General features: G+C 42.0%; 1 protein-coding gene across 1 annotated transcript in view; it reads right to left on the reverse strand.

Annotated features, from left to right (window-relative positions):
• The window catches only part of CPS1 (carbamoyl-phosphate synthase 1), a 157,409-nt gene that overhangs the window by 67,696 nt on the left and 64,334 nt on the right, over positions 1-25,379 (reverse strand). Inside the window, exons 16-21 of the mRNA XM_019523418.1 lie at positions 25,101-25,229; positions 22,776-22,920; positions 22,157-22,367; positions 20,920-21,118; positions 16,389-16,565; positions 7,204-7,322 (exon numbers count right to left, since the gene is read on the reverse strand). Of these exons, the coding sequence (XP_019378963.1) occupies positions 7,204-7,322; positions 16,389-16,565; positions 20,920-21,118; positions 22,157-22,367; positions 22,776-22,920; positions 25,101-25,229 (980 nt within the window). The remainder of the gene's footprint in view (positions 1-7,203; positions 7,323-16,388; positions 16,566-20,919; positions 21,119-22,156; positions 22,368-22,775; positions 22,921-25,100; positions 25,230-25,379) is intronic.

A 25,379-nucleotide genomic window follows, 5' to 3' on the forward strand; every position in this document is an offset into this window, starting at 1 on the left:
CTTCAGCAGGGAGTGGTGAGGTGGGAAGCAGGAGGAAGCCTGTACTGTACCTGCAGTCTCTGCTGGAGCTGCAGCCAGGGAGCAGAGGGGAGGGGCCAGCCCTGCTGGGTTGGAACAGAGTGAAGAGCCCCCAGAGTTGCAAATCATTTGGGGTGCTGGAAGATTCTGATTTAACTTAAATCAGAAAGGGGTCTGGGACAGATGCTGCATAAACCGGTTTGACCCAAATCAGTCAAGTCTAATACTATATTTAACCAGGTTTATCTCAGACCAGTTTCAGCCATTTTCAAACCAGTTTATGTGCACTGAACATCTGTTCTTTTACAGGTTTAAACCAGTTTCTGATCACTTAAACCGGTTTATGTGTAATGTCTGTCCCTAGCCCTGGAGGCCACTGAACAGAATCCTATTAAAAATGCTCATCAGATCCCACCCCCACTTTGTCACTTCCTACTTTCCTATTCTGTATCCAATTAAGAGCCACAGGGTCTCCATTCAGGTCTACACTTGTCCAGTCTTTATATGAGGAGTCATGTCACAGAAAAGCCACTTCCACTCACTATATGTTGAAGTACAGACATAACAAGCAATAGATTCTGAAAAATCCCCAGGATCTCAGCACAAAAGTCACTGATCACCCTATTATTAACTGGCAATGTGTGTCATCATTCCTCTGATGGATTTAACTACACAACTGTAATATTTCAAGTAAAATTAACCAAAGCAGAAGGGTGGTTTTGGGATTAAGGCACTTAACTGGAACTCAAGAAATCTAAATTCAGTTATTTGCTCTATTCCAGATTCACTGGGTAACTCACTCAACCTCTGTGTTCCCTCAGCGCTTCCTGCCCCCCCCCTCGCCTCCATGAAATGAAGGTCACAATACTTTCCACAAGATTTGTCACTCTCTCTGTTTACTCCACCAAGCACAAAGGAACCAAATTGTTTTATGGATTTAGAAAATATTACACCAGAAAGGACCACTGCAGTTATCTAGTCTGAGGCCCATATAACACAGGCCATATTAATTAATTAATTCCCATTTGAATTTGAGTGGGCCCCAGTCTGACTCTACTGAAAAAGAAAATTTACCATGAAAAATAAAGGGTCAAAAGCCTAAAAATATCTCAAATCATGTAAGAACCAAGCAAAATGCACCTTCACCTCTCACTACCACCAAGTCCTCAAAATATGATGCTCTCACTGTCCCTTGAAATGTCATGCCCATGCTATGCTGGGCTATTTTCCCATATTTCAAACCAAAAATATCAATGCTGGGGAAAAAACCAAGGTGTAAAACTGCCTAAAAATGAATGCAAAATCACCCTAAATGACATGGAAAACAATGTCTAGCATGCAGGCTAAAGAGAAAAGCCAATTTTGTCACTACTTACTACTTTAACTAATAAAGTTAGATACATCAGTTTACATAAATATTGTTGGTGACTTATCACTGATCCTTTTGAGGCCCTGACATCTTTTTACCTTTCCAGACAATTTTAGCAGTCCCCTTAGCACTGGTAGAGCAGGGAAAAGGGAGGATGTGTGCAAATTCTTTGCAGATTTAAAATTAGTGCTGCTCCACTAAAGTGAAGCTATTCTGAGTCGCACTAGCTGATGAGTCTGCACAGGATCTGGTTTTTATGCATATTGAACTCACAAGTAATGTTGGGTACAGTTAATAGCAGACACTAATCAAGCACTTGGATACAGTGGAATTTTTTAATGATGTCTGCCTATTTTGGGGCCATGTGTTCCACTGCCTTTAAAAGGGGGGTTTGTTCCCAAGTCCTCTCTTTGCTAATGAAGCTGAGATGACCAGTTCAAACAGAAACTTTTCTTTACATCAACACTACCTACAGAGGCTTAGGGTTCTTGTTCTGGCTGTTAATTGTGAGTTAGGGTTTCTGATGACAACTCGTGTTCTGGGCTGTTAGGATATTATCAGAACCCCTCACTAATATTATAGGACTGGTTAACAGAGAGTAAATGAAGCCCATAACCCATAACCCTTGCCTTAAAGTAATATTTCTTTGTCATCTCTTCCCCTCACACTGGGTCTAATGTACCCTTCCTAGAGCTCTGAGAATACACAGCAAGTCTTGTTTATCCATGCTACTCCCTTTCTCCTACTTTTCAGTTACTTCCTTTGCAATCATGTGAGCCACAGAGAGCTGGATGTGACTTATCCATGTTTCCCCTTCAGGGTTTCTCAATACCATGAAATGGCCAAAGATGTCACTGCAAGTCCCTTTCCCTTCCTTCTTCCCTAGGACTAAAAGTTTGAGTTTGAGGTTGAACTGTTTTATCTATCTTACAGTGCATTAGGCGCAGACAGAAGTGACAATTTTCATCCAATCTGGCCCCTGAAAGCACTCTACAGATGTGACCAAACACAAGCGCACAGCTGCAGAGCACTTTAAAAGGGCCCAATCCTGTGACAATCTGAACCCTCATTAAATAAGTGTTCAGATAAAGACACTCCAAGGCACAGCACCTTCATTAACTTGCATCTATGCACACCAGGAGCCAGGCTCAGCTGATGCAGCTCAGCCCCTCTCCCCCCACTGTTTTCAGAATGGGAGGGGCGGAAGGGATGGACGGAGCTTGTTCTGGGGGTTGCCCAACTGGTGCTCAAGGGTAGGGTGGGTGGATTGGAGCCCCCCCAAGGTGGCCGGGGCAACCCCAGAACTGACCTCCTTCCCATGTCTTCTCCTCCTCCCATCCTGAGACAAAATGGGAGCTGGGAAAGGGGGGCAGAGCCGGGGAAGAAACTGCCTCTCTCCCTGAATCGGCTCCAAAGTGTAGCTTAATCACCTACCCTCCCGATCAAACAGCAAACATCTTTTGGGTCAGGAGGATTGTTCTCACTTATGACACTTTCTACGAAGTGCCATGAGTTAACGTCGAGACCTGCACTTCTGTCTGTGCCTTTTATTGCACTACCACTCACAGCTGTATTCACCGCTCTGTAAAAATGAATTCACACTTATCTAGAATGCTATGAAGGTTGCTCTTGCTGATTACTTGGTCCAGCCACAAGAATACAATTAACAAAGAGAATGTAACTACCTACTGAAGAGGCCATGAGTATCTACAAAATTAGAGGGATATCTTTAATGCTCAGGAGTCTTTGCTAGTATCCTTGGGCACACAACCCTCTTGTAAGCCATGCTAAAATGATCATTTTAAAAATTAGATGAGTTCCCATTGTTCACCTGGAGATGGACTGTATCACCTGAAGCAACTTAACTTCACATCACAAGGCAGAAAGCAAATTTAAAGCAGAATGCATTGGCAGCATCAGCTAGCCAGCACCATGGAAATCATAAAGCATCACATGCATGGGCATAATGTAAATCTACATTTGCCTCCAATGAAGTGCTGCATAAAAAGGAATAAAAGTTGTGAGTGATCAGGCAGATATCCTATACCAAGATTTTAGAAGCTAAGTAAATTTCTTTTTTCAATGTCTCTTCTCTCTACATAAAGTTGGTGAGGTGTATATATGGGGGGAAAGTTGTTTACAAATTAGAACCATTTTCCCCATAATATCATCTTCCATGCTAACTTTCATGCATGGAAAGAGTCTCCTGTCTAAATCCACAAAGCTGCTATGTTACCCCCTAAATTTATCTTTATAATCCATCTATGCCGTGATGATTAACCAGTGTCTAGGGCTTGCAGGAAATCTGTGACTGCTGCTTACTGAACTAATCACTATAGTTTTACTGTTCCCTTGTGCTCCCCCATCTACTGCTTGTGCTCTCCTGAGGTTTCTTGCCTGCCGAATAATCTGATTGTAAGCTCTCTGCAGCAGGAACCAGCTAACTGTTATGTTGTCACTACCTGACCACTAATTGAAGGCCTCTATGCACTGCTGGCATATGAACAATAATAAAAACTGGAATAAATAGGCTTATAGCTAGCAAAGCTGCCTGGTAGCCGGACAGTTGCTTTTGGTTACAGCTAGTGCATTTAAACGACAGGAAGGTTTAACATGATGACCATGTCACAGCACATTATTTTCAATTGGAAATAATCCCACAGCACAGGTAAGGGTAAAACTGGAGGTGCTGGTGACTGAGAATAGCTGGCTGCAGGGACAGTACACATGAGCCAAGTCCCATTTGCATCACTCAATTAACTTTCCTTTGGCTATAGTGCAGATGTGTTGCCTGACATGACTCACTAGCCTAGTCTCTTTAGTTCAGGTCATAATACCTTACACAAGCTGTTGGTACTTGTGCCAATGTTTTCCTCATAATCCAGCTGAGTAGTTCTTTTCTTCACATTGCTTCCTATAGCTTCACTCTCCTGCCTTCCCAACCTGCATGCTCATGCAGCTGGATAACTGGTTATTTGAGATGTCCTGATTGGGCACATATGGACAGTCCCTGATTCTTAACTGGTGAAAATCCAATTCACTGATGCTGGAGAGGTTACACTGATTTACACCAGCAGGTGATCTGACCCAATGACAATCATAACATTGTTTTAAACTGTACTTCTCAATTTATAATTGAGTTATTGCTTCCCTTTTATGGTAAATAAAAATACAAGCTTATGCTCTGGACCATCCACTTTGATTTGAATACTTCTCAAGCCAAACCCGGTATAAGAAATATGGGAAAGGAAAGGTGCAGCTAGAGACTGTAGCTTGGTGATGGGCACCTGGCAAATGTAACAGACACACAAAAGTAGATCACCTATAGACCTGTATAAAACAGCTGAGGCTAGCTAGCCCCTGGCTGCCTTGATATTGATTCAGTGATGAATGCTGCTCCTCTGCACACAGAGGTTGCACAGGTTTGCATGCTGAGTGCTGAAACAGAGAGTGCTGCTGGGCAGCACAATGGAACAACATGCAGGAAACCAGCTACATCCTTTTCCCTGCCACTCTGTCATTGTTTACAGTTTCCAGATTCATGGGATTCAGGTCTATATCAGCCCAACAAGGAAGAAGGTTTCTTGCTTCTATCCTTCCTGGTCCCACAGACCCACCATGCTCAGTATTTTGCCACACCTAGCATGTCAAAATGCATCCTTTCACCATTCTTTCTGCTGTATCTTCCCTTTACATCTACAGCATGTAAGGGTGTGAGGACATATGTAAATGCAATGCCAGCTCCACAGCCAGTGCATCTGATTTGTAGAGCATGGGATTTCCCAGCACATTTGGATAGTGGCTCTATACTGCCTTCTCCCTTCCAGGCCCTGATGTAGAGAGCTTGGCTTGGCAAGGTGGGGAGAGGTCAGGGTTGAGGAAGAGAGGACATGGCCAGATTTTTGCTCTGCTCTGGCAATCATTGGCTGACTTGGGCACATACAGTCACCATGAGTCAAAACAGCACCAGAACTGTTCTAACTTGCTGTGGGGAACAGGAAGACTCAGGCAGTCTGTGGTTGGTCTAAGGAAGCACAAACATGTCATTAAGCTGTTTTTACCCACTTACACTGGGTTCGCCTCAGCTGATATGCATTGTATGTCCTCAGATTGTTGATACAGATAAATCTGTATAAAGAATGGACTTGTTAATGAAATGGCTCTTCGGATAACCTCTGAGTTCGTGTTCCTGGGCTGCCATCATTTTTGATGGCTGATTTTTGATGCTCAATGAGTCTTATATCAGAATGAAAAATAAAACAATCAGCTCCTGTAAAGACATATAAAAAAGTCCCAGGAGGATAACTTTTGTCTACACATAATAGCCGAGCCTGCTCTCAGCCAATAATGGCTCAGAGTGGTGATGGTGGACTGCCAGTCAGAAATGTAGGGTTTTCTTTTCAGTTCTACCACTACTTACCTTGGGAAAAAATCGTTTAGCACCATGCCTCAACTAACTCATCTTTGTGAGGGGTGTAATAATTCAAATGCCTATCGCAGAAGCACTGGTACTTAAAGAACTGTTAATTCATTGGTAAAAAAGCTCAAGTTCTGGCCATAAATCAGTACAGCTCCATTAACTTCAGCCAAGTGATGCCGGTTACACCAAGTGAGGATGACCAGCACTTGCAGAGAGCTTTGAAATCTTAGAGGCATTCATTCCAGAGTAGTCTAATTGCAATTGTACCCTACAGAACAATGGATAAATACATTAGTTCTGTACAAACAGTCCTTTATATAGATTATACCTTTTTAAAAGAACCTCAAGAAAAAAAAGTACATGACATGGGAGTTAGAGAGTAATTACATGAACTGAAAAATAATGGATGACCAGGCATCTTCCTCTCTTTGTCATTTTTCTATACTTCTTATTTTTGCTCAGCTACAATCCCATCTCACTTAACTCAGGGAAACAAAAGCTGCTCAATTAAAAATGCACAGCTTGTCAAAGAAACAGACCTTAGAGCAGATGAAAGCATCTTTCACAAGTAATATCTTGTACATTTCTACTGAGTCTCTCTATACATGATGTACCACATACCATGAGTTTCCAGCGCCCTCACGTGGTTCAATAGTAGTAGTTCAACAAGCATTCAAAATGCAAGAGAAAAGGAGGCAATGGAGCAGCCAATAATTCAGCAAGGAGGTTCTGTTGGCCTCGTAAACCATGAAAGGAAAGCTCTAGTCAGCAAAGGCTAGGGCTGATATATAGCTGAGTGCTTCAATTTTCTGCCATCTATTGAGGTCCCTTTTATACAGCCTTTTTTTTTAAAGCAGAAGATTTATATTTAAATATGTCTGAAAACACAGCTGTTCTAAAGTGAGATGGGAAAGCATCACACACTGCACGTTTGCAGCAAAGCAAACAGTTTAAAAAGCAATCATCCAGGTTTAAAATGCACTTTGTCTGACTCTTGGGTGGAAAAGTTAAGAAGAAGCTATTGAGAGACTTAGGGCTATAAAGTCGACATGTTCTAGCAATGCAAACGCAGCCTGTAGTTATGTGTCAGGCAAATCTAGCTTTGAAACTACATCAAGGACTTTCAAAATCCAGTTGGTATTTCCAGAATCCTTAAGATAAGCCAAGACAGTCAAAATTCATTTACACCTAGAGAAGCATTTTTCTATGTAAGCACAGAGGATTATTCTTAGAGAGCACTTCCGCTGTATAGGCAGACTCTTACTGCACCAGGTTTAAGGTAATTCAGGCTGCACTGAGGACCAATGTACACTTTTCAGCAGAGATCACATTTGTGTACATGGCCTGCAACTGACTACCAATACAAAGATTCCAAGAGGAAAAGCTGCATCCTTACCTGCTGAATTCCTTCAGGTTCTTCTCCATGTTCAAAATATCACGCATCTTATAGAGGAACCACTTGTCAATGGCCGTGAGTCTGTGAATATCATCCACTGGAACATTATCATACAAAGCCTGCCAAAAAAAAGGAGACCATCAGCCAGACACTTTAACTAAGCAACATAAACAGAATAACTAGTGTGTCTGGAAATATGTAGTGATTATTCTTAGCTATAGGTCCATTCCTACAGTCCCTTCTGAAGAGATATCAGTGAATGAGGCTTTAATCTGAATAAGGAGCATAGTTTGGCTTTCAGTGAAGTGGCTTGGTTGGAAGACACAATTTGCCATAATTTCATATATAGCATGCCTATATATATATAACCTATATACAGGCATACCATGTCTACTATCGACTTCTCATCCCTGTATGTCCTATAAATAAAATACCCTGCACACCACAGTATATTTCATTATCCTGGGATCTACCTACTAAAAGCAAATGTGAACAAAGTTCTAAGTTTTAAATAGTTGAAAAACACCCTGATCTATAATCAAAAGGTAGAACAAATAAAACATATTGGCCTGAACACATCACTAAAAGAAAGAAAAATTCAGCCCAGAGCCAAATTTCACAGCTGCAATGCAGTTCTGGTTTCTTTCTCTTTTTGAAGTTAATGTCAACAGGCTTCAAACTCTTCTGAAGCTGTCTAATTATTTCACTGGGTATGTGGGGGCTTTAATTCATTTTTAGACAACTATCTAGTTCATTAGGTAAAATGAAAGCCAAATCAGTTATTATCTAAACAATGTTGTAGCATAAAAAAAAATCCAAAAGGAACATTAAACGTTGTAAACATATGGCTACAAACTGTAAAACTCTCTTATTTTTAAGTACTCAAGTCTTCTTTTTTTAAATGAAATCTATTTTTCATGGCCATATCATCATACCATTCTTTCATCATCAAGTACACATAATTCAAATACATTAGGGTCCCAACAGGTGCAAAGGTGTGTTGTCACAGCTTAAGTTTGAGGTATTTTTGCAGTGAAGAAATATTATAATTTCAGTCCTCTGTCCTCTTTGGTTGAAAAGTCTTGGAAACTTTTTCACATTCAGTTAGAGCCATGTCATTTTTTTAGCAAAACATTCATTGAAATTCAGTTCTGGGGAGTCTGAAACTGTATGTGAATTCAGATTAAATTTGGATAGACAGCTTTGGCTGAAAAATTAGCTCTGCAGTAAAACAGCACCATCTACACATGCAGTGCTATTAGGACGGAGAAACTAATTAACTTCGCTGTAGGATTGTGCTGCCCGACAGAAGTACTATCCTATAGCAGAGTTATTTACTCCACTGTAATGCACACGTAGATGCTAATGGGTTTGGCTTCCTGACAGCTAGCCCCACACTGAAGCACTTTCATGCCACAGCCAGCCCCTCCACAGCACACAGATCTGGGTCAGAGCAGCCCTGGACTGGTAGGCTGACCCCCCAAGGGCCCTACCAGCCAGGGCTGCTCTGCTCCAGGGCTACCACACCCCAGCTCAACATGCTGCAGTCCTGGGTGCCCATGCAAACAGTGTGCCCAGTAGCAATAAACACCAACTTGAACTGTGCTGGAGTTTATTTAGCCATAACAATAGCACATGTAGACACACTCACTGGTAAAACTATTCCTGGTGTAATATCATTGAAGCATCACCCCAGGAATTAACCCACCACATCTCAGCATCATTACTGACATTATCTTATTGCAGTGCAAGGTTACATTGCCACAACATGCTGCAGGTGTTAGAATACATGGGTGTTTCATCAGCCTGACATCACACAGTTCACTTCAATGCTGTCCTCAAAGGGGGGGTTTATCCAACAGAACTAGAAAGGGATGACAAATGCATCATGCAGTCGCAACTCTTTTTTTTCTAAAGTAATGCAGGATTTAAAGACACTATTCTTATTTCTTCCAAGTTTAGTCTTCTACCTTTAAATCTCCTTCCTTTAGGTTTATAAACTCCCTATCAATCAAGTATTCTGGTTGTTCAGAGCTCTAGAAACACTAGGCACTGAAGATCTAGCAACCAGGAACTTCTTGTTCCCATCAGGGGAGCTAATAATGTACAGACTATCTCTAAGCTGGTATTTGTGATCCCACAGTCAGAGGGATCTTTTTGAATGTGCGGGCAGAACAGAATCATCGTAGAACAGAATCATGGCATGAAAGATGGCTCCTGTTGAGTAACATGACCTACCCCATTCTTCAGCTGCTGCATGAACACTGCCAATGAACTCAGCACCCAGTCCTTTTCATCCAGGAGGGCAAGTTAGGTCACTAAGAAATCTGGAGAATTCCAGAAGGAAGTTAAGATCCAGATAACTGTTACTCCCAAATTACTGTGAGCACGCTGTGGCCATCAAATTGTCAGACCCAGACCCAGTGTCATGAGCTACACAATCCATGCCAAGGGTTTATTAGGCACCCTAGAAATTGTTTTTGCAGTTGCCCTATCCAAACACTTAGTAGAAAACAACTCCTACCCTACAATTTGAATAACAAAGCCAAGCCAAGGGAAGGGGTAGGAGGGAAAAGAGATACAGGGCGTGACTAAGTCTACATGTTCATGAATGCACATTAAAATAGGCTAATACACATTAAATCTAGTACCTCCATTGTGAGGTACTAGAAAAATGCCCATTAGCCTATTTTAATACACATTAGCTGAAGAGCACAGTTTTCTGTGATGCTTTAATGCACATTTAATGTGCATGTGTAAACATACCCAGAGAGAGGCAAAGTGACTGGGCTAATTTACAAATTTACACAGCAAGTCAGCAACAGAGCCAGCAGCAGAACCCAGCTCTTCGGATTTCCAGTTCTCCAGTCATTAGCCCATGCAGTCCCAATTTGCCCTGAAGTAGGCAAGTACGCATACATCTATTACACCAAGGCTAAGCTTAGTCCACTGAGGAGTTTATTTGGCCCAGCATCTTCCCTGTAACTGTCTTTTCTATAACAAATGAACAACATTACAAAAGCAAGTGCTGTGTATGGCATCTGAGCTTTTTCCTTCTTAAACAAAAAATCATTGTTTTCATCACCCTGCTAAAAAATGAAAAATATTGAGAAGCGTGTCTGAGAGGGAGGGCAGAGATGATACCTGAAGAGACTGATTCTGACTCAAACGAGGCTTAGTGCTAATAGGGGCAAGCTGGTGGGTTTTTTTAAAATGTCAGAAAGCTGGTTAGGGATTTCTGACCAGACAGATTCCAGCTGTCTGAATTACCTTTTACTGAGTCAGGCATGCTGAAATTTTAAAACCCAAAACACTGACTTAACTCAAGTATTAATGGAGATGACTCACTGCTCAGTGTCAGACGCAGGGGTTTCTTCCAAGGGGATTAAAGGCTTATTTTGGTTGGACAGCAGCCACCACAAACACTATCATTTGTGAAAAACCTGCCTGTTTTGGGAACTAGCCTCACCTCATCGTCCTCCCCTTCCCTCAGGGTCCTGACTCTATCATGGGGCTAATATTACGTTTATAAATGGCCACAAAAAATGGTGAGCAAGATTTTACCCCACAAAAAGAAAGCTTCAGTGGACCCAAGCACAGGAACTGAAATATGTTGTGGTCTCATAAATATATGAGCCTACCACAGTTCAAAGCCATGATCTGTCTCCAGCATATGGGCCTTATCCAAACGTAAACCTACAGGCCTGATTCTGCAATGCCATTTATACCTTCAGAGTGAAAAAACAGTGATATCAGACCAAAATGGTAAGGTTTTTACTTCCAATTTACTACCAGTGAAGAATTGCCCACACAAAGGGTTCAACAAGCCTGTGCAACTCAGTTTTTTATCTGTTATTGCAGGCAAAGGTCAAATGTTTTAAAGCATGAGAACAGATAAATACATTTTAAAAATAAGGGAGGGAGGGGAGGATGGAACCAACAGACATTAAAAACAAACACAAAACAAAGATATATTTGTGAGGCTCCTTGTACATTTGTAAGAGGGAAAGTTGCATTTTTGTGGGGTGGAAACTGAAAGATTCTGATATGCATTATGCTGTATTCATCACCGGCTATCCCACAATACTAGGATGATGTCTGCTGGGGGTATAGATTACTGGTGAGTTTTAGGGTAGCTGAGGAATCCAATCCACGCTCTGCAAGTTTTTCCACAGTTTTCTTCAAAGTGGGCTGTAGCTTGATGTATGTTGCAGTGCCATTGAGACCTATTACCAGCCAGCACTTCCCAGTTTGTAGGGTTGATGCTATCCTTCTTAAGGTATGCTTTCAGGGTGTCCTTGTAGCACTTCCTCTGTCCTCCACAGGTCCTCTTACCATGACTACATTTATTTATTTATTTAGAGAATGCAAATCTGCACAGACAAGTAATAGACTCCTTGTTAGCTGAGTTCAAAGTTATTAATCCACCTCTTAATTTGTAGAGGGGACACTCCTCGGTGATCTGCAACACTGTTTGCATCTCTCCACAAGTGCACAAAGGGTTAGCACTGAGGCCCCAGTGGTGAAGGCTGGTTGCTCAGGGGCCTTGACCTGTCCTGAATCTGTTTAGCAGGGACCACTCTAACCATGATAGTTCAAAGCCAATAGGTTGATGAATGGGATTTGTCACAAGGAACTTGTTTGTGACTTCCCGTGATTCCTATTCCTTGATCCATGACTACATTGAGAGAAGAGGACTTGCTTCGGGAGATGAGTGTCAGCCATCCGCACAAAGTGGCCAGCCCAGCAGAGTTGATATTTCATTATCTTTGCCTCAATGCTGCATATGTGAGCTGCAGAAAGGATGCTGGCATTAGTGCAGTGGTCCTTCCCATCTAATGCCAAGGATCTTCCTGAGGCAATGCTGATGGAACTATTCCAGGTGCTTAAGATGGATTTGATATGTCACCCACATCTCACACCCACAGAGGAGTGTGGAGGGTAACCACTGCATTGTAGACCAGGATCTTAGTTCCCATCTTCAGATCTCTGTTAGCAAAGAAACAGTGAAACAGCTTTCCAAAGGATATACTGGCACAGTGAATCATATGTTCAATGTCTATATCAAGACTGACTGACTGGGAGAAGTGACTGCCAAGGTATAGGAAATGCCTGATATTTTCCAGGGGTTCTCCACCAAATGGTAATTTGTGAGAGAAGGGGAGTAGCTTGTGTTGGGGCAGGCTGATGGAGCACATTGGTCTTCCCAATGTTAAGGGAGAGTTCCAGGCTGTGACGCATCTGAGAAAAGATCAAAGGTGAACTGCAGATTGGTCTCAGTGTACACAAGGATAACACAGTCACCAGCGAACTGAAGGTTGGTGATGCCAGTCTTGGTAACTTTTGTTTTGGTGTGAAAGTGTGGCAGGTTGAAAAGCTGACTGTCCATTTGATACTCAACCCCGATTCTGAGAGGATTCTGAAGGCGGTAATGGATGAGGATCAAAATCACAGCAAGATAGATGGAAAAAAGGGTTGGGATGATAATGCAGCCCTGCTTGATATTGGTACAAATGGTAAATGTGTCTGCCTCTGATCCATTGCAAAGCACTGTGGTGGTCATCCCATCATGGAGTAGCCTGAGGACAATGATGAACTTCAGGGGACAATGAAACCTAGGCAGCACCTTCCATAAGGCTTTATGATTGATGGAGTCAAAGGCCTTGGTTTTGTCAATGAATGCCATAAACAGCTCCTGGCGTGCTTGCTACACTTCTCCTGGATCTGTTGTGCAACAAACAGTGTACCCTGGTGGTACCGTGAGATGGTCTAAAGCCACACTGGGATTCTGGAAGGACATCTTTGGCAAGGGGGAGGAGATGACTCAGAAGGATGTGACTAAGAATCTTCCTGGCAATGGAGAGGAGGGCAATGCCTCAGTAGTTCCCACACTAACTTGTCCCCTTTCTTGAAGATGGTCCCAATGTTGGCATTCTTTAAGTCAGGTGGAACTTCTTCGTTAACCCATATTTTGATGAGAAGTTGGTGAAGTTTTTGCACTAGTGCTGTTCCACAGCTTTGAAGATGTCTGTGGGGATGCCATCTGGTCCTGGTGCGTTATTGTTCCTGGTCTGAGTGATGGCACACCATGGCCCATGGATGGATTTTATTGCTTGAAAGAAGGTTCTCATGTCATGTTGGTCATCAAAACCTGATCTTCATGGCCTTTGCTTGCCACCACTGGTTCTTGATGTTCCATTGCCTCCTCTGAACTACAGCTTTGAGCTGCTGGTAAGCCTCTTGTTTTTGCTGGTTGGAGGGTTCATTTTGCTAACTGCAAACATGGCTCTCTTCTGATGGATAAGTGCTAGGATTTCCTCATTGTTCTCATCAAACCAATCATGGTGACAATAAGGGTAATATTTAATTGATTCAGCATGTGCCTTTTGAATAATGTTCTTAAGTTCTCCCAATGTGCCTGGATGCCCTTGATGTCATCAGGTAGTTCAGAGAGCCTCTCAGTAAGGCATTGCTGAAGATCATCACATCTAGCTTGGTCTTGGAGTGCCTTGATTTTAAATCTCTTTTGTGTTCCTTTCGGTTGTTTACGGTGTTGGGGTGCAAGCTGTATGTCTATGATTGATCTGACTAAATGGTGATCCATCCAGCAGTCATCTGCACCTCTCAGGACTCGGGTGATATGGACCTCAGTAGAATCCTGGGATCTAACAATAATATAGTCAAGAAGATGCCAGTGACTGGAGCATGGATGTTTCCAAGTGATCTTATATTTGTCACTCTGTCTGAAGATGGTATTCGTGATGAGCAAGTCATGCTCTGCACATTCGTTGAGGAGGAGGATACCATTGGAATTGACTTTCCCCACCCCCTCTTTCCAAATGGTGCCACTCCAGAGTCCAGAGTTTTGCCCAACTCTTGTCTTGAAGTTACCCATGAGGATGAGCTTGTCTTCCTTGACAGTGACAGTCAGGACTGTGTCAAGAGCACAGTAGAACTGCTCCTTGTTGACTTTTTCATCATCAAGTATGGTGACACATGCACTGATGACCATAGTATACTGGTTCTTACTGAGCTTGAGGTGGAGAGTCATAAGGTGTTCATTAAGGCCCACAGGGAGTTCCTGAAAGCTAGCTGGCAATCTTGTCTTCATGGCAAAGTCATCCCTGTGAATGTGTCTCTCTTCAGGTGACTTTCATTTCCAAAAAATGTGTGGCCACCTTCTTCTTCTTTCAGCTTGCCTTCATCTGCCCAGCTGGTCTCATTTAGGGCAGCAACATCTCTAGCTACTATGGTGGTTCTTCTTTCGGGACACTCACTGTTCAGGGAGTCCATGAGAGTGCAGACATTCTATGTGGCAAACTTCAGTACTTTATTTGGTTGGTTTCAGCTACAAGTAGAGTGATCCCACTAGATGCGGCAATCCAGCTGGGGGGGTTCAGACCACCTAGGTTTAGAGCACCTTTTCTAGCCCCTTTCCCAGTCAGGGTGAGCAGAGGGGATCCAAAACAGGACTAGCTCAGTTACAATCACAGCTGCCAAATTGTTCTTCTGTCTCAGTCAGTGCAAAACGACCATCACACAACCATTGCCTATGTGCAGATTTGTGACTAAGGACTCCCAGAAATCACTGCTCATGTCCCTATCACCATTAAACCACTGCTGCAGGACTTGGTTTGTGGGAGATGTTAACATCCCCGGCAGAGGCCTGCACGTGACATCTTTTAATGTGGGGAAGCCAGTGTGCAAGCAACAAACACACAACCTTGACAAGAGGGAGCCCTGAACCCAGTGGCAAGGATGTCCAAGACAACCACAGACCTCCATCCTGCTGCAGCCCTCATCTGCCTTCACACTCACAGAGAACCAACAGATCTTCAAGTAAGTCTGTTCTGCCATTGGGGTCTTCAGGAGACATCACCTCAGATCTGTTCACCAGGAGAGACACTACTAGGAGTACAAGACTCCAGACAACATAGCTCTGAGGGTCACTGGAACACACAAGCCTCTCCACCATGACAAGGTTAAAGTCCAAGGAGAGGTATGCTGTATCAGAAGCATTTTAAGACATAACCTACACCATGCAATGTAGTGTGAGGATACTTGTATTATCTTAGGTACTGAAGGCAGCCTAGCTACTGCAGTATGCAGCTCCATGCAAGCTAATTTACCTGAGAAGCAGGATAAACCACACCCCAGGGAACTCCATGCTATAACAGCTAAACTACTTCAAGTACAGGAACTAGTTCAGGTATCTCCACTCACTATTGCAGAGCACAGTGTAGATTTACTTATTAGAGACATTGACAACAATGAAACTAGACTGTCTATAAGTCAGAAAGATCAAGTGACTTGCCCAAAGCCCAGGAAATCTGTAACAGAGCTGGAAACTGCCTACTAAATCTCAAGCCCAAATCTAGTGCCTTAATCACAATTATATTATACTGCTCCAGCCACAGATATAAGTATCTGAACAAATATTTCAGGACAATTAGTATATTTATCCCTATTCCAAAAAGGACAGACTTCTGAAGAGCTGAGCTTACAATAGGCTTTAATTTTAATTACATCTTCTGGTTGTAAGCTGTGGTCGTGTAACAAAATTAATAGTGCAAAAAGAGACTTCTCAGCTCGACTGAAACCAACCATTTTTTATATCATGCTTAGTTTCAATTGTCAAAGGCATCTTTTTTCCTTTATTTTGCATACACTAATATAAGTTGCAGAAGTGGCCAAATGCTATTCTCATTTATGCCAGCCCAGATAAGGGCTGAATGTTGGCCAGCATTTAGTAAATGATTGCATTACAGGAGCAATCTAAATTTAAAAAGTACTCTGTTGTTCAACCAGTAGAAACTGTTTGACTGATCTCTATGTTACCAAGGCCATGGAAGTAGGTGTACCTGTTCAACATAAGAGATGTGGTTAAAATTTTAGTTATTAGACGTTAAAGATTAATGGAAGTATGAGGTGTCCTAAGAATCTATAGTGAAAGTTTTTTTGTTTGTTTTCCTCATCCTGGTATAATGCACTAGCAGAGGCATTACAGATAAAAAAGAATCTTTGCAGGAGGTAATTCAACACAGCATGATATCAGCCCTTCCCAAATGAGGGGCAGAAGGAAGGAAAGCAGGACACCCATTAAATATTCTATTCCATTGCCTCAGGAAACAAATCTGGTAAATAAAATCAACAGACATACATCATGCCTGCCTCTTGACCATTACCTTGGCCATTGCATAAACACGAGTGCTGGACGGCTCTGCCAGTTCTTTCTTGAGGTCTAAATTGGTTGGCCAGTCTTTATTCATTGGCAGAGATGATGTGAAGCCATCAACAGAGGGATGGCACATTCGCAGGGCCTTCTGGAAGCTCTCCTCAAAGGTGCGTCCAATAGCCATGACCTGTAATGATGAAAGCTCTTGCATTAAAATGATAAGTTGTTGCCCTTCTTTATTATTTTCAGAGTAACTATGCTTATTCTTCAAGCATAAAGCACCATGAATGTCCAAAGGACATAATGAACTGACTCATAAAAAAAAGATCATAGTCCTTAATGACAGAGCACTGAAGTGGGACTCAGGAACCCAGGACTCTATCCTAGCCTATGTGACTGAACAGCCTTGGGCAATGTCTTCACCTTATACCTCCCTCTCTCCACTCAGTTAACTGAGAATAGTGATAGTGGCCTCATTTGTAAAATGTTTTTGGATCCAGGAAAGGGAGTGATTTTTTAACAGCCTGCAGAATCAGAAGTCCCCACAAGGACAGATAGAATTTTAAGGCTCTGCTTTAAGAAGAGGACAGCGATACCACATCTCCTCCTCTGCCCTTGTTTCCAAACATGAAAACGACCCCCATTTCCAAAAGAAAGGAGCCCATTTTTTGTGGAAATTGTGCAAGTCAAAGGATCCCATTAACCACTTGCTTTTTATTTCCTAAGAAAGTAAAAGCTTAAAAGCACAAAAGTCTTCTGAAACAAAATGGTAAAAGTTTCACGTAAAAATCTCCCCGTTCACACAGCTCTGCTGCTCTGAGACTGCAGGCAGTCACAGCACAGCTCAACTATAGTCAGGCTGAGGCTAGACAGGTCAATTAATAAAAACACAGCAGGGGCTAGAATGATTTAGGTACAGGCCTCGGGAGGTACCTAAACTGCACTAGGACAGAAACAGCTACCAGGAGCATTGAGACTCAAAGACGAGTCTAGGAATTTGCTAGTGGCAGATTTCTATTATACTCTGTGAGCCTAAATAGCAGTTTTCCTGCTGTGGAAGTGGCATTTTTTGGCACTACACACAAAATTTGTGATTCTGTTTTCTCTGCACTATGGACCCGTAAGCATGTACATGTAAATTGATCACATGCATTTGGCCATGCACAAGCCAAGCAAGTACATAGCTATGAATATGTGGACATTGTGGATGCATAAGTGCATGTAGGTCACAAAAATGTAGCTGAAGAAAAAAACATGACTATGTGGGGAAGAATGGGTAGGAGAGAGAGGAAAAAGGGAAGGGCCTTCCAGCATTTTATTTCTAGTAGCTAAGACTGCCTATACGTGTGCTCATTGGTATTATAATTAGAACATGTCGGAGCAGACTCGAATAATGGGGTCTGTTCCACATTCTAATTAGAATGCCACAGCGTCACTCACTACAGCACCATGTGTATTAAGCCCCTGTGTGTTTAAAAATGGCCACAGAGCACTTTAACTAAACCTCATTGAATAAGGTTTAGATAAAGTGTCCTGTGGCCATTTTTAAGTGCATAAGTCCTTAATACATGTGTTCCTGCAGCATTTTAATTAGAGGTGCTGTCAGGAAACCACTGTAATTAACATTTGCCACCACCCTCCCCCCTCCCCAAGTATGTGTATAGGCAGCCTAAGTGATTAGGGACATTTCCGAGGAAGCAATAGAGCAAGGTTCTAGGTGCCTCCCACCCAGAGGGGCTTCTCTGATTTCCTGAAAGCTCTCTAATGACTAGGACATAGTTAGACCCCTCTCCAACACTCTTTAGAAGGTGGCCCCTTGTGCAACCAAGGTGGGGGGGAGATACCTGGGGCCAGAAGAAGGAACAAGCTGGAGAGTATGTGACTCAGTGAGATGACTGCTTTTGAAAGGTGAATGTCCTGGGTTCTAGCACTGACCTTTTCTCCCAACAGGACTTGTGCAGCACACTGTTCTCTGTCCATTTTATCTAATGACTACTTAATGTAAGGGCTGTGGCTCAGCTTCAAATTGAGCACTGGAGAAAGGACTATATAATGCCTAATCTGTGGCATGGTGGCTAGAGTGCTGTGCTACAAGTCAGAGAGATACAGGTTCAAATGATCTTTGGGCAAAGAAGATCTAGAATCTAAGGGTGTCTATATATGAGCGCGGAGGCTGCTCCAACACACTATAATTACAACACCTCAGAGCAGGCTCGATTAATTGAGTCTGCTGCGGCATGGTAATTACCATGCTTCAGCCAGCCTCTGCATCTTGTGTATCAGCATCCCCACGATTCAAAATGGGCACAGGGGCGCTTTAGATAAAGCACCCCCACCATTATTTTGAAGCAGATACACAAGACGCTCTGGGCACTTTAATTAAAGTGCCTCTTCCCCCCACCACACGAGCATGTGTATAGACTCCCTGGGTTTCCTGTTTCCTGGGTAAGTGCCCTAACCCCTCAGTTATTAGGACTAAAACATGGAAGGGCCCTCTCCTCCCCTTCTACCAGGGTGTATAGTTGTGTATAGCCCTTGCCAATCTGTAATATACTGCACATGCTCAGTCTATATGCAAATGCTTATGTGTCCACAGTGTAGAGGTAACAGAATCACAACCAGTGTGTAATCAGTGTCAAAAAATCTAAGTGTTTATACCAACAGTGAATCACAACATCCCTTCCCAAACCATCCAAAGTCAGCTTATCTTAGCTGAGATGCTCTCCAACTCATGCTTGTCAGAGATTGTTATGGAAGGAGCCAGGACCAGATCCCTCAAGTCCACCCTACCCACCTACACTTGCTCATGTGCATTTGAACCCCAAAGCCTGGGAAGGAGCATAAAGGGAGAAAGTGTTCTTAGTCACCTACGCAGTTGCAATCCCATTCACTATTGACATGGCAAGACACTCTGGAATATCACCCTGTTATCAACTGGCCTGATATGCATGAAACAAAGGCATAGGGAGTTAAAACTATAAAACTTGCAGGCCTCAACTTATCTGAAATCTTATACACCATGTCTTATTGAAACTATGATCACCACAGCAAGCCATTTCAGTTCCAATTAATCCTTTCAATTGTAATGAGGGCTGTTTGTTTGCGTGAGGTGGAACTGATGTTAGAAAGGTCTCAAGTGTCAAAATAATTGAGTAAAATAGCTACTTGGAAACCATTCAGAGAAAGAAGACAGACGACAAAAAAAATAATTCATTATTTTACTTTAGTGGTTGATAGGTAATTTACTAATTAAATGGATAATTTGCCCATTTTAGATCATTTCCTTGCACTTGAAAACTTAGCTAAGGATGTCATGATTGCCCCAGATGGCCTTAAAATCTGATTTTAAAAGTCACAGTGTTTTGTTCTCACTTTAACAGGCCTATAAAATATACTCCAAAAGGGAAATAAATTGTTGAAAATTTAAAAAAAAACTTGATACATTAAAAGAAGGCATTAGGTTTTCAGTTTGGTTTTCAGGGTCAATATGGGACTAGAATTAAAGAATACATTTTTACCAGGTATGATAATTCTCCATTGGAACAATTTAAAAGCATGGTGGAGAATTCTGTACCACTGTAAGTCTCTAAATTATTGTTGGATGCTTTTTCTAACAGATATATTCTATTTCAAACACTGTTTTTGGACTTAAAATAGAGGTTAATATGGAGAAGTCCTGTGGTCTATCTTGGAGTTCAGACTAGATGATTGGAGTTCAGGCTAGTGGTCCATTCTGACCTTATAAACCTATGAATATCCCAGGCCGATTTCTACACTATTGTTTATAATGTCATTTGATGACTCCTAAATCGTTCTAACTGAAAGTAATAATGTGTAAAACTGAGCTGCTTTGAATAAGCACTCAGAAGGCTGAGTGCTTATCCAAACAATCTGGATCAATTTAAGCTGAAAAGCTAAATAGATCAATTTTTTAAAAGAAATTTCCTTCCATCAACCTGGTAACACCCTAATGGCATTTTCATGGAGAATCAGGAAAAGCTAAGGCATGTGTAATGCATAATGCTGACAAAGCAATTACAATAATAAAAAAAATCTGTCTGAGGTTCAGGGCCAGGTTTGGTTTGTATTGAGGATGCTAGCTGGTTTGAATTCTTATTTTATTTGCAGCTTAGTTAACTGATTCCTAGTGGACCCTTTGTATGGAAGGTATGGATGTTCTGAGACTCATTTTTAAATGTGTGCCTGTTTGCCTTTAATTTTGCACTCAAATCAGCTGGAGGCAATTAATAAATGCTAACATTTAGACATCTAACTACCTGATTAGTGAGCAGAATCTTCTCAATTACTGTCTAAATACTGTCATCTACACCCACAACAAAGTGCACTTCCTCACATGCAACACCAATAGAAAATTAGCACAAAACTGGATGCAAAGCTAGCACCTACAGAAGACTGGCCCTTTCAATCAATCCTAAATCCCTCTGCCATACTAAAAGAAACAGCAACCTGAGGGGGACCAGAGAGAAAAGCAAATTTGACAAAAGCTGGAAGGGCAATGGGAAGAGGTGCTGCCCACTCACCTCTCCCACACTCTTCATGGAACTTCCAATCTGGCTGGAGGTGCCCTGAAAGCGGTCAAGGTCCCAGCGGGGTATCTTGGTAACGATGTAATCCAGGCTGGGCTCAAAACAGGCAGTAGTTTTTCCTGACACCACATTCTTGATTTCTGGTAAGGGAATCCCTAGGGCAATTTTTGCAGCAATAAATGCTAATGGGTACCTAGCAGAGATGGGAGGGAAAGAAAGGAAGAGAAGCAATTTTTATTATTGTGGTTTGTAAAGCAGGAGGCAAGCAAAACTACAATCCTCCAAAGCTGCTTCAATAAAATTATTAACCATATTCTACAGCAAAATGTCTTCGTTCCTGGCACCCAGCATGCAAGTATAACTCATCCGGGAACAGCAAGACTCCCCGATGCAATGTATAACTCATAATGTGGTAGATTCAGAGGGCTGAGGTAGGAATTCGCTATTAAGAGCACCCTTGTGATTAAGGACTCCAAGTCAGGAGGTCTGGGTTTGATGCTTGGTCCCAGGACAGGCTTGCTCCATGGCCTCGTGAAAGTCCTGTAATCTCTGGGCTCTAGGCCTTCTGCCAGACAAGGAAACAAATCAAAATGTATACTTGTTGCCGTCAACTCCTAGGGAAGCAAAGGGAAATACCGGAGTTCTCAGTAGCTACAGGACTGCAATGTGTACAAAGCTATACCAGTGTAGAACGCATGATATTTATCCAGTGCTACTGTTTTAAATATATTATACATGCTGAGACACATATCAAAAACAGATGCGTTTCATAGCATTCAGTTATTTAAAGTGAAACAATGAAATGCCCACTGCCAGTTATTGTGGCCTGTCTCCAGTTTGCTACAGGGCTTCAACAACTGCACAAGTTGTTGAAAACTGCAAATTAAAGATTAATTTGCACTTCTCAACAGCATCTGTAAAGTGCAATTAAGAAGCCAATTTTTATACAGCCAACTTTGACCACCCTTTGCCTTGATTAGTTTGATTAGCCATCAAAACAAAAGCAGCTAGCAATACCATTTGCTTCAACCTGGCAGACAGCTCATTAATAACTAAATCCTTAGGGCCTCAGAGATTATTTGCAGCCAACATATAGATGCCGGTGATGTACTGTATAAAGAGATCTAACAGTCTTCACTTCTAAGAGCTTTTCCATTTGTAGTACACAGCAACCAAACTCTGACTCAAGTACTCCTCTTCCTACCCCTTATGTCCTTATGTCCTACCTTACCCTGTAGCCTTGGATGCCAAGGCAGAGCTTCTTGAGAGCCTGGCATTTACTTCAATGACACAGTACTCCAGAGAGGTGGGATGCAGGGCGTACTGGATGTTACATTCTCCCACAATGCCCAAGTGGCGGACAATCTTGATGGCACGTTCCCTCAGCATCTGAAATTCCTCATTGGAGAGCGTCTGGCTTGGAGCTACTACAATAGAATCTCCTATTTGTTGAAACAAAAAACAAAAGAGTTTGATAATAATAATTCAGGGTACTGGGGTCACATTACTACTAACTGACTGTATCTTAGGAAATGACACATGCTTTTCAAACTGCAAGTGCTGTGGAAGTTGCCAAGTATGGGCATTTCAGGGCACAGTACTAGCTTCTGATGAGACTACATTACCTATGCTACCTTGTGAAATGTGAGATACTTTGGAAAGTCTCAGCCTATTGAAACCATTTTGCAGCCTACCCAATAATACTCTTAATCTAAATGTGATAGAATTCTGCATTCTATATTGCTGGCCAGATAAGTATATCACCTGCACTAAGAAGAAAGAGCATGTATGAAAATGTTGATCTAAAAGCAATGTACAGTGTGCTATACTGTGATCTACAGCAAACTTACCTGTGTGGACTCCCATGGCATCAACATTTTCCATATTACAGACAGCAATACAGTTATCAGCAGCATCTCTTACTACTTCATATTCTATCTCCTTCCAGCCAACTACTGACTTCTCCACTAGAATTTGGCTGGTCATTGCAAAGGCCTGCAAATCAGGTTTTAGAAACATTAGAAAGGACAGATGGTAGAAAAGAATAGGAAATGCATTTTTATTAAACATGTGCAGCAGAACTTTAATGTAGCCCACTCTCACATTAAAGGTTTTTTTGATGAATTTCAAGATGTCCCAACATAAAAATTGTAAAATATGATATCATAGCACCTAATTTAAATTCTTCCCAAAATCTTGGTGTAACATCATAGAAATAAAGGTAACACATGAAGTAACCTTGATAGCTGGACAACAGAATATATATTATTAATCTAAATATAAAAATACAAAGCTTTGATCCTGGGGCCGGTTACAGCCATTTTCCATTTTATATATGCAAGTAGTCTCAGTGAGCACATCTACATAAGACATTTACTGCAGAGCTGCCTAATTAGCTCCTCTACAGGACAGTACTTGTAAATACAAGTACTATCCTGTGGCAGAGTTCTTTAGTAGGCAGCCACACATGTATAGATGCTGACAGGGCTGGCTGGGGCACAAGGGTGATTCAGCACACAGGCTGCCTGCCAGCCAGCCCCACACTGAAGCACCCTCATGCCCCAGCCAGCCCCTCCGCAGCATGTCAAGCCAGGTCAGAGCAGCCCTGGGCTAGCAGGCTGATCCCCCATGCTCCCTGCCAATCAGAGCTGTTCCAAACAGTTCAATGTGCTGAGGTTCCAGGTGCACATGAAGACACAGTGCCTGGGAGCAATAAACTCCAATGAATTGTACGCCAGCGTTTATTGCTATGTACTAATAGCATATGTAGATACACCCATTGGCTTCAATAGGACTATTTTTTTTTATAGAAAGTTAAATGTGTACCCACGTAAAAGGAGATGATATTGGTGCTTGCAGAAAATGCTAAACTAAACTAATAACAATTCTGTGCTCAATGTGGCATTCTGACCTACTCTAAAACTAATCCCAAAAGTATTCTTCAATACACTAGGCAAAACTGCAAATATATCAAGAAAGTGAAAGAATATAACATAAACTTTGTCCATATGGACTAACAATTATAGGATATTTGTTAAATTCACTGAAAATATTAAAATGACTCAGTTCTTCTGTCAATAAACTCCCCTCCCTGCTCTGAAATCAGCAGCCTCAAGTTAAGTTACTTAAGGCTGTCTACATTGCAAGTTTGGATGTAGCATTATAACAGCCAACCATGCTTCTTTTAGGATAGGGTTTCAATATGTTACAATGTGACTTCTTGGAGCTCCTGTTAATGTTAGTGAAGGATCTGGGCTTCCAAAACCAAAATTATGGTGTGACACAGTCCAGTCTTTTTACTTGTTTCCCACAAATCAGATGGTCAGGGTGGCAGTGTTCTTACCCAGAACCGTAAGAACACAGCCGGGCACCTGTGACAGCTGCTGCACACAGCCAGTGTTGGCTTCTTGTTGCCACTGCCACTATGGTCACAATTGTGCTGCTGCATTAAAAGACTTTTTTTTTTGTTCCACCCCCCGACTGGTTGGCAACTTAGGCAGTTGCCCCCATCACCCTGCCCTAGATACACCACTGGCATTACCTTCAGCTACAACTTAAGTGCTGGCCCTAACCCAGGTCTCATCTACAACAAAAAATTTCTACCTCATTTCCATGTGAGGGAAAAACCCCACAACTGTATCTCCTAAAGAAAGGGGGGAAAAAATCAGCATTTTTGACCAATAGGGCTTGTTTATATAAATCTGTAGAGCTGAATCCTGCTAGGATTCCTGCTAGATTTCTGGTCCAGCACAAATACCTCCTCTGAGATTCAGCTACATAAAAATCTGATCTTTGTCACTCAGTTCCTGGCATTTTCTGGTAGCTAAGCTTGATAAGGATTTTCACTTGCCAGGTTTCTTCCTTGTGACACTTGCCACTGAGAGCAAGAGAAAACAGGCCATTTTGCTTCTTTTTTTAGCAAAATTGCTGCAACATTTGCTCAAATTATGACCAGTTTCTGAGAGAAACTAACAGTGGTGGACGATGTCATTTCATTATTCATGTTAGTGAAATCAGTAGCAAGTATGATGATGATCAGGGCATTAGAGAGAATCCAGATAATGTTTTGACAAGGAGGTAAAATGTGTAGTATATGTAATAGATTGATTTGTGACTGTTACAAGAATATCTTTAATCAAACAGCTGATCCCTACTACTATCAACTGCAGACATACCTTGGTACCCAGGTCCAGCAGACTTTCTTTGTCAGGACATATACCTGATCCCAGCCCACCCAGGGCATAAGCAGAGCGTATCATGACTGGGTAGCCAATCTCTTCTGCTGCCACAAAAGCATCTTCAATCTTAAAGCAAAGAAGAATACATGTCAAATAAAATGTTATGATTTAAGCTGATTAAAGTTTGCGTATCTAGTTGCACAGTTGACTAAAAACACTATCACTAAGTAAAGTTGGAAGTCAGTCAGCAACATGGAAGTCCTTGACTTCAGGAAA

Source organism: Gavialis gangeticus, unplaced genomic scaffold (genome assembly GCF_001723915.1).
Source record: "Gavialis gangeticus isolate Ggan-Ray unplaced genomic scaffold, GavGan_comp1, whole genome shotgun sequence".
Classification (NCBI taxonomy): domain Eukaryota; kingdom Metazoa; phylum Chordata; order Crocodylia; family Gavialidae; genus Gavialis; species Gavialis gangeticus.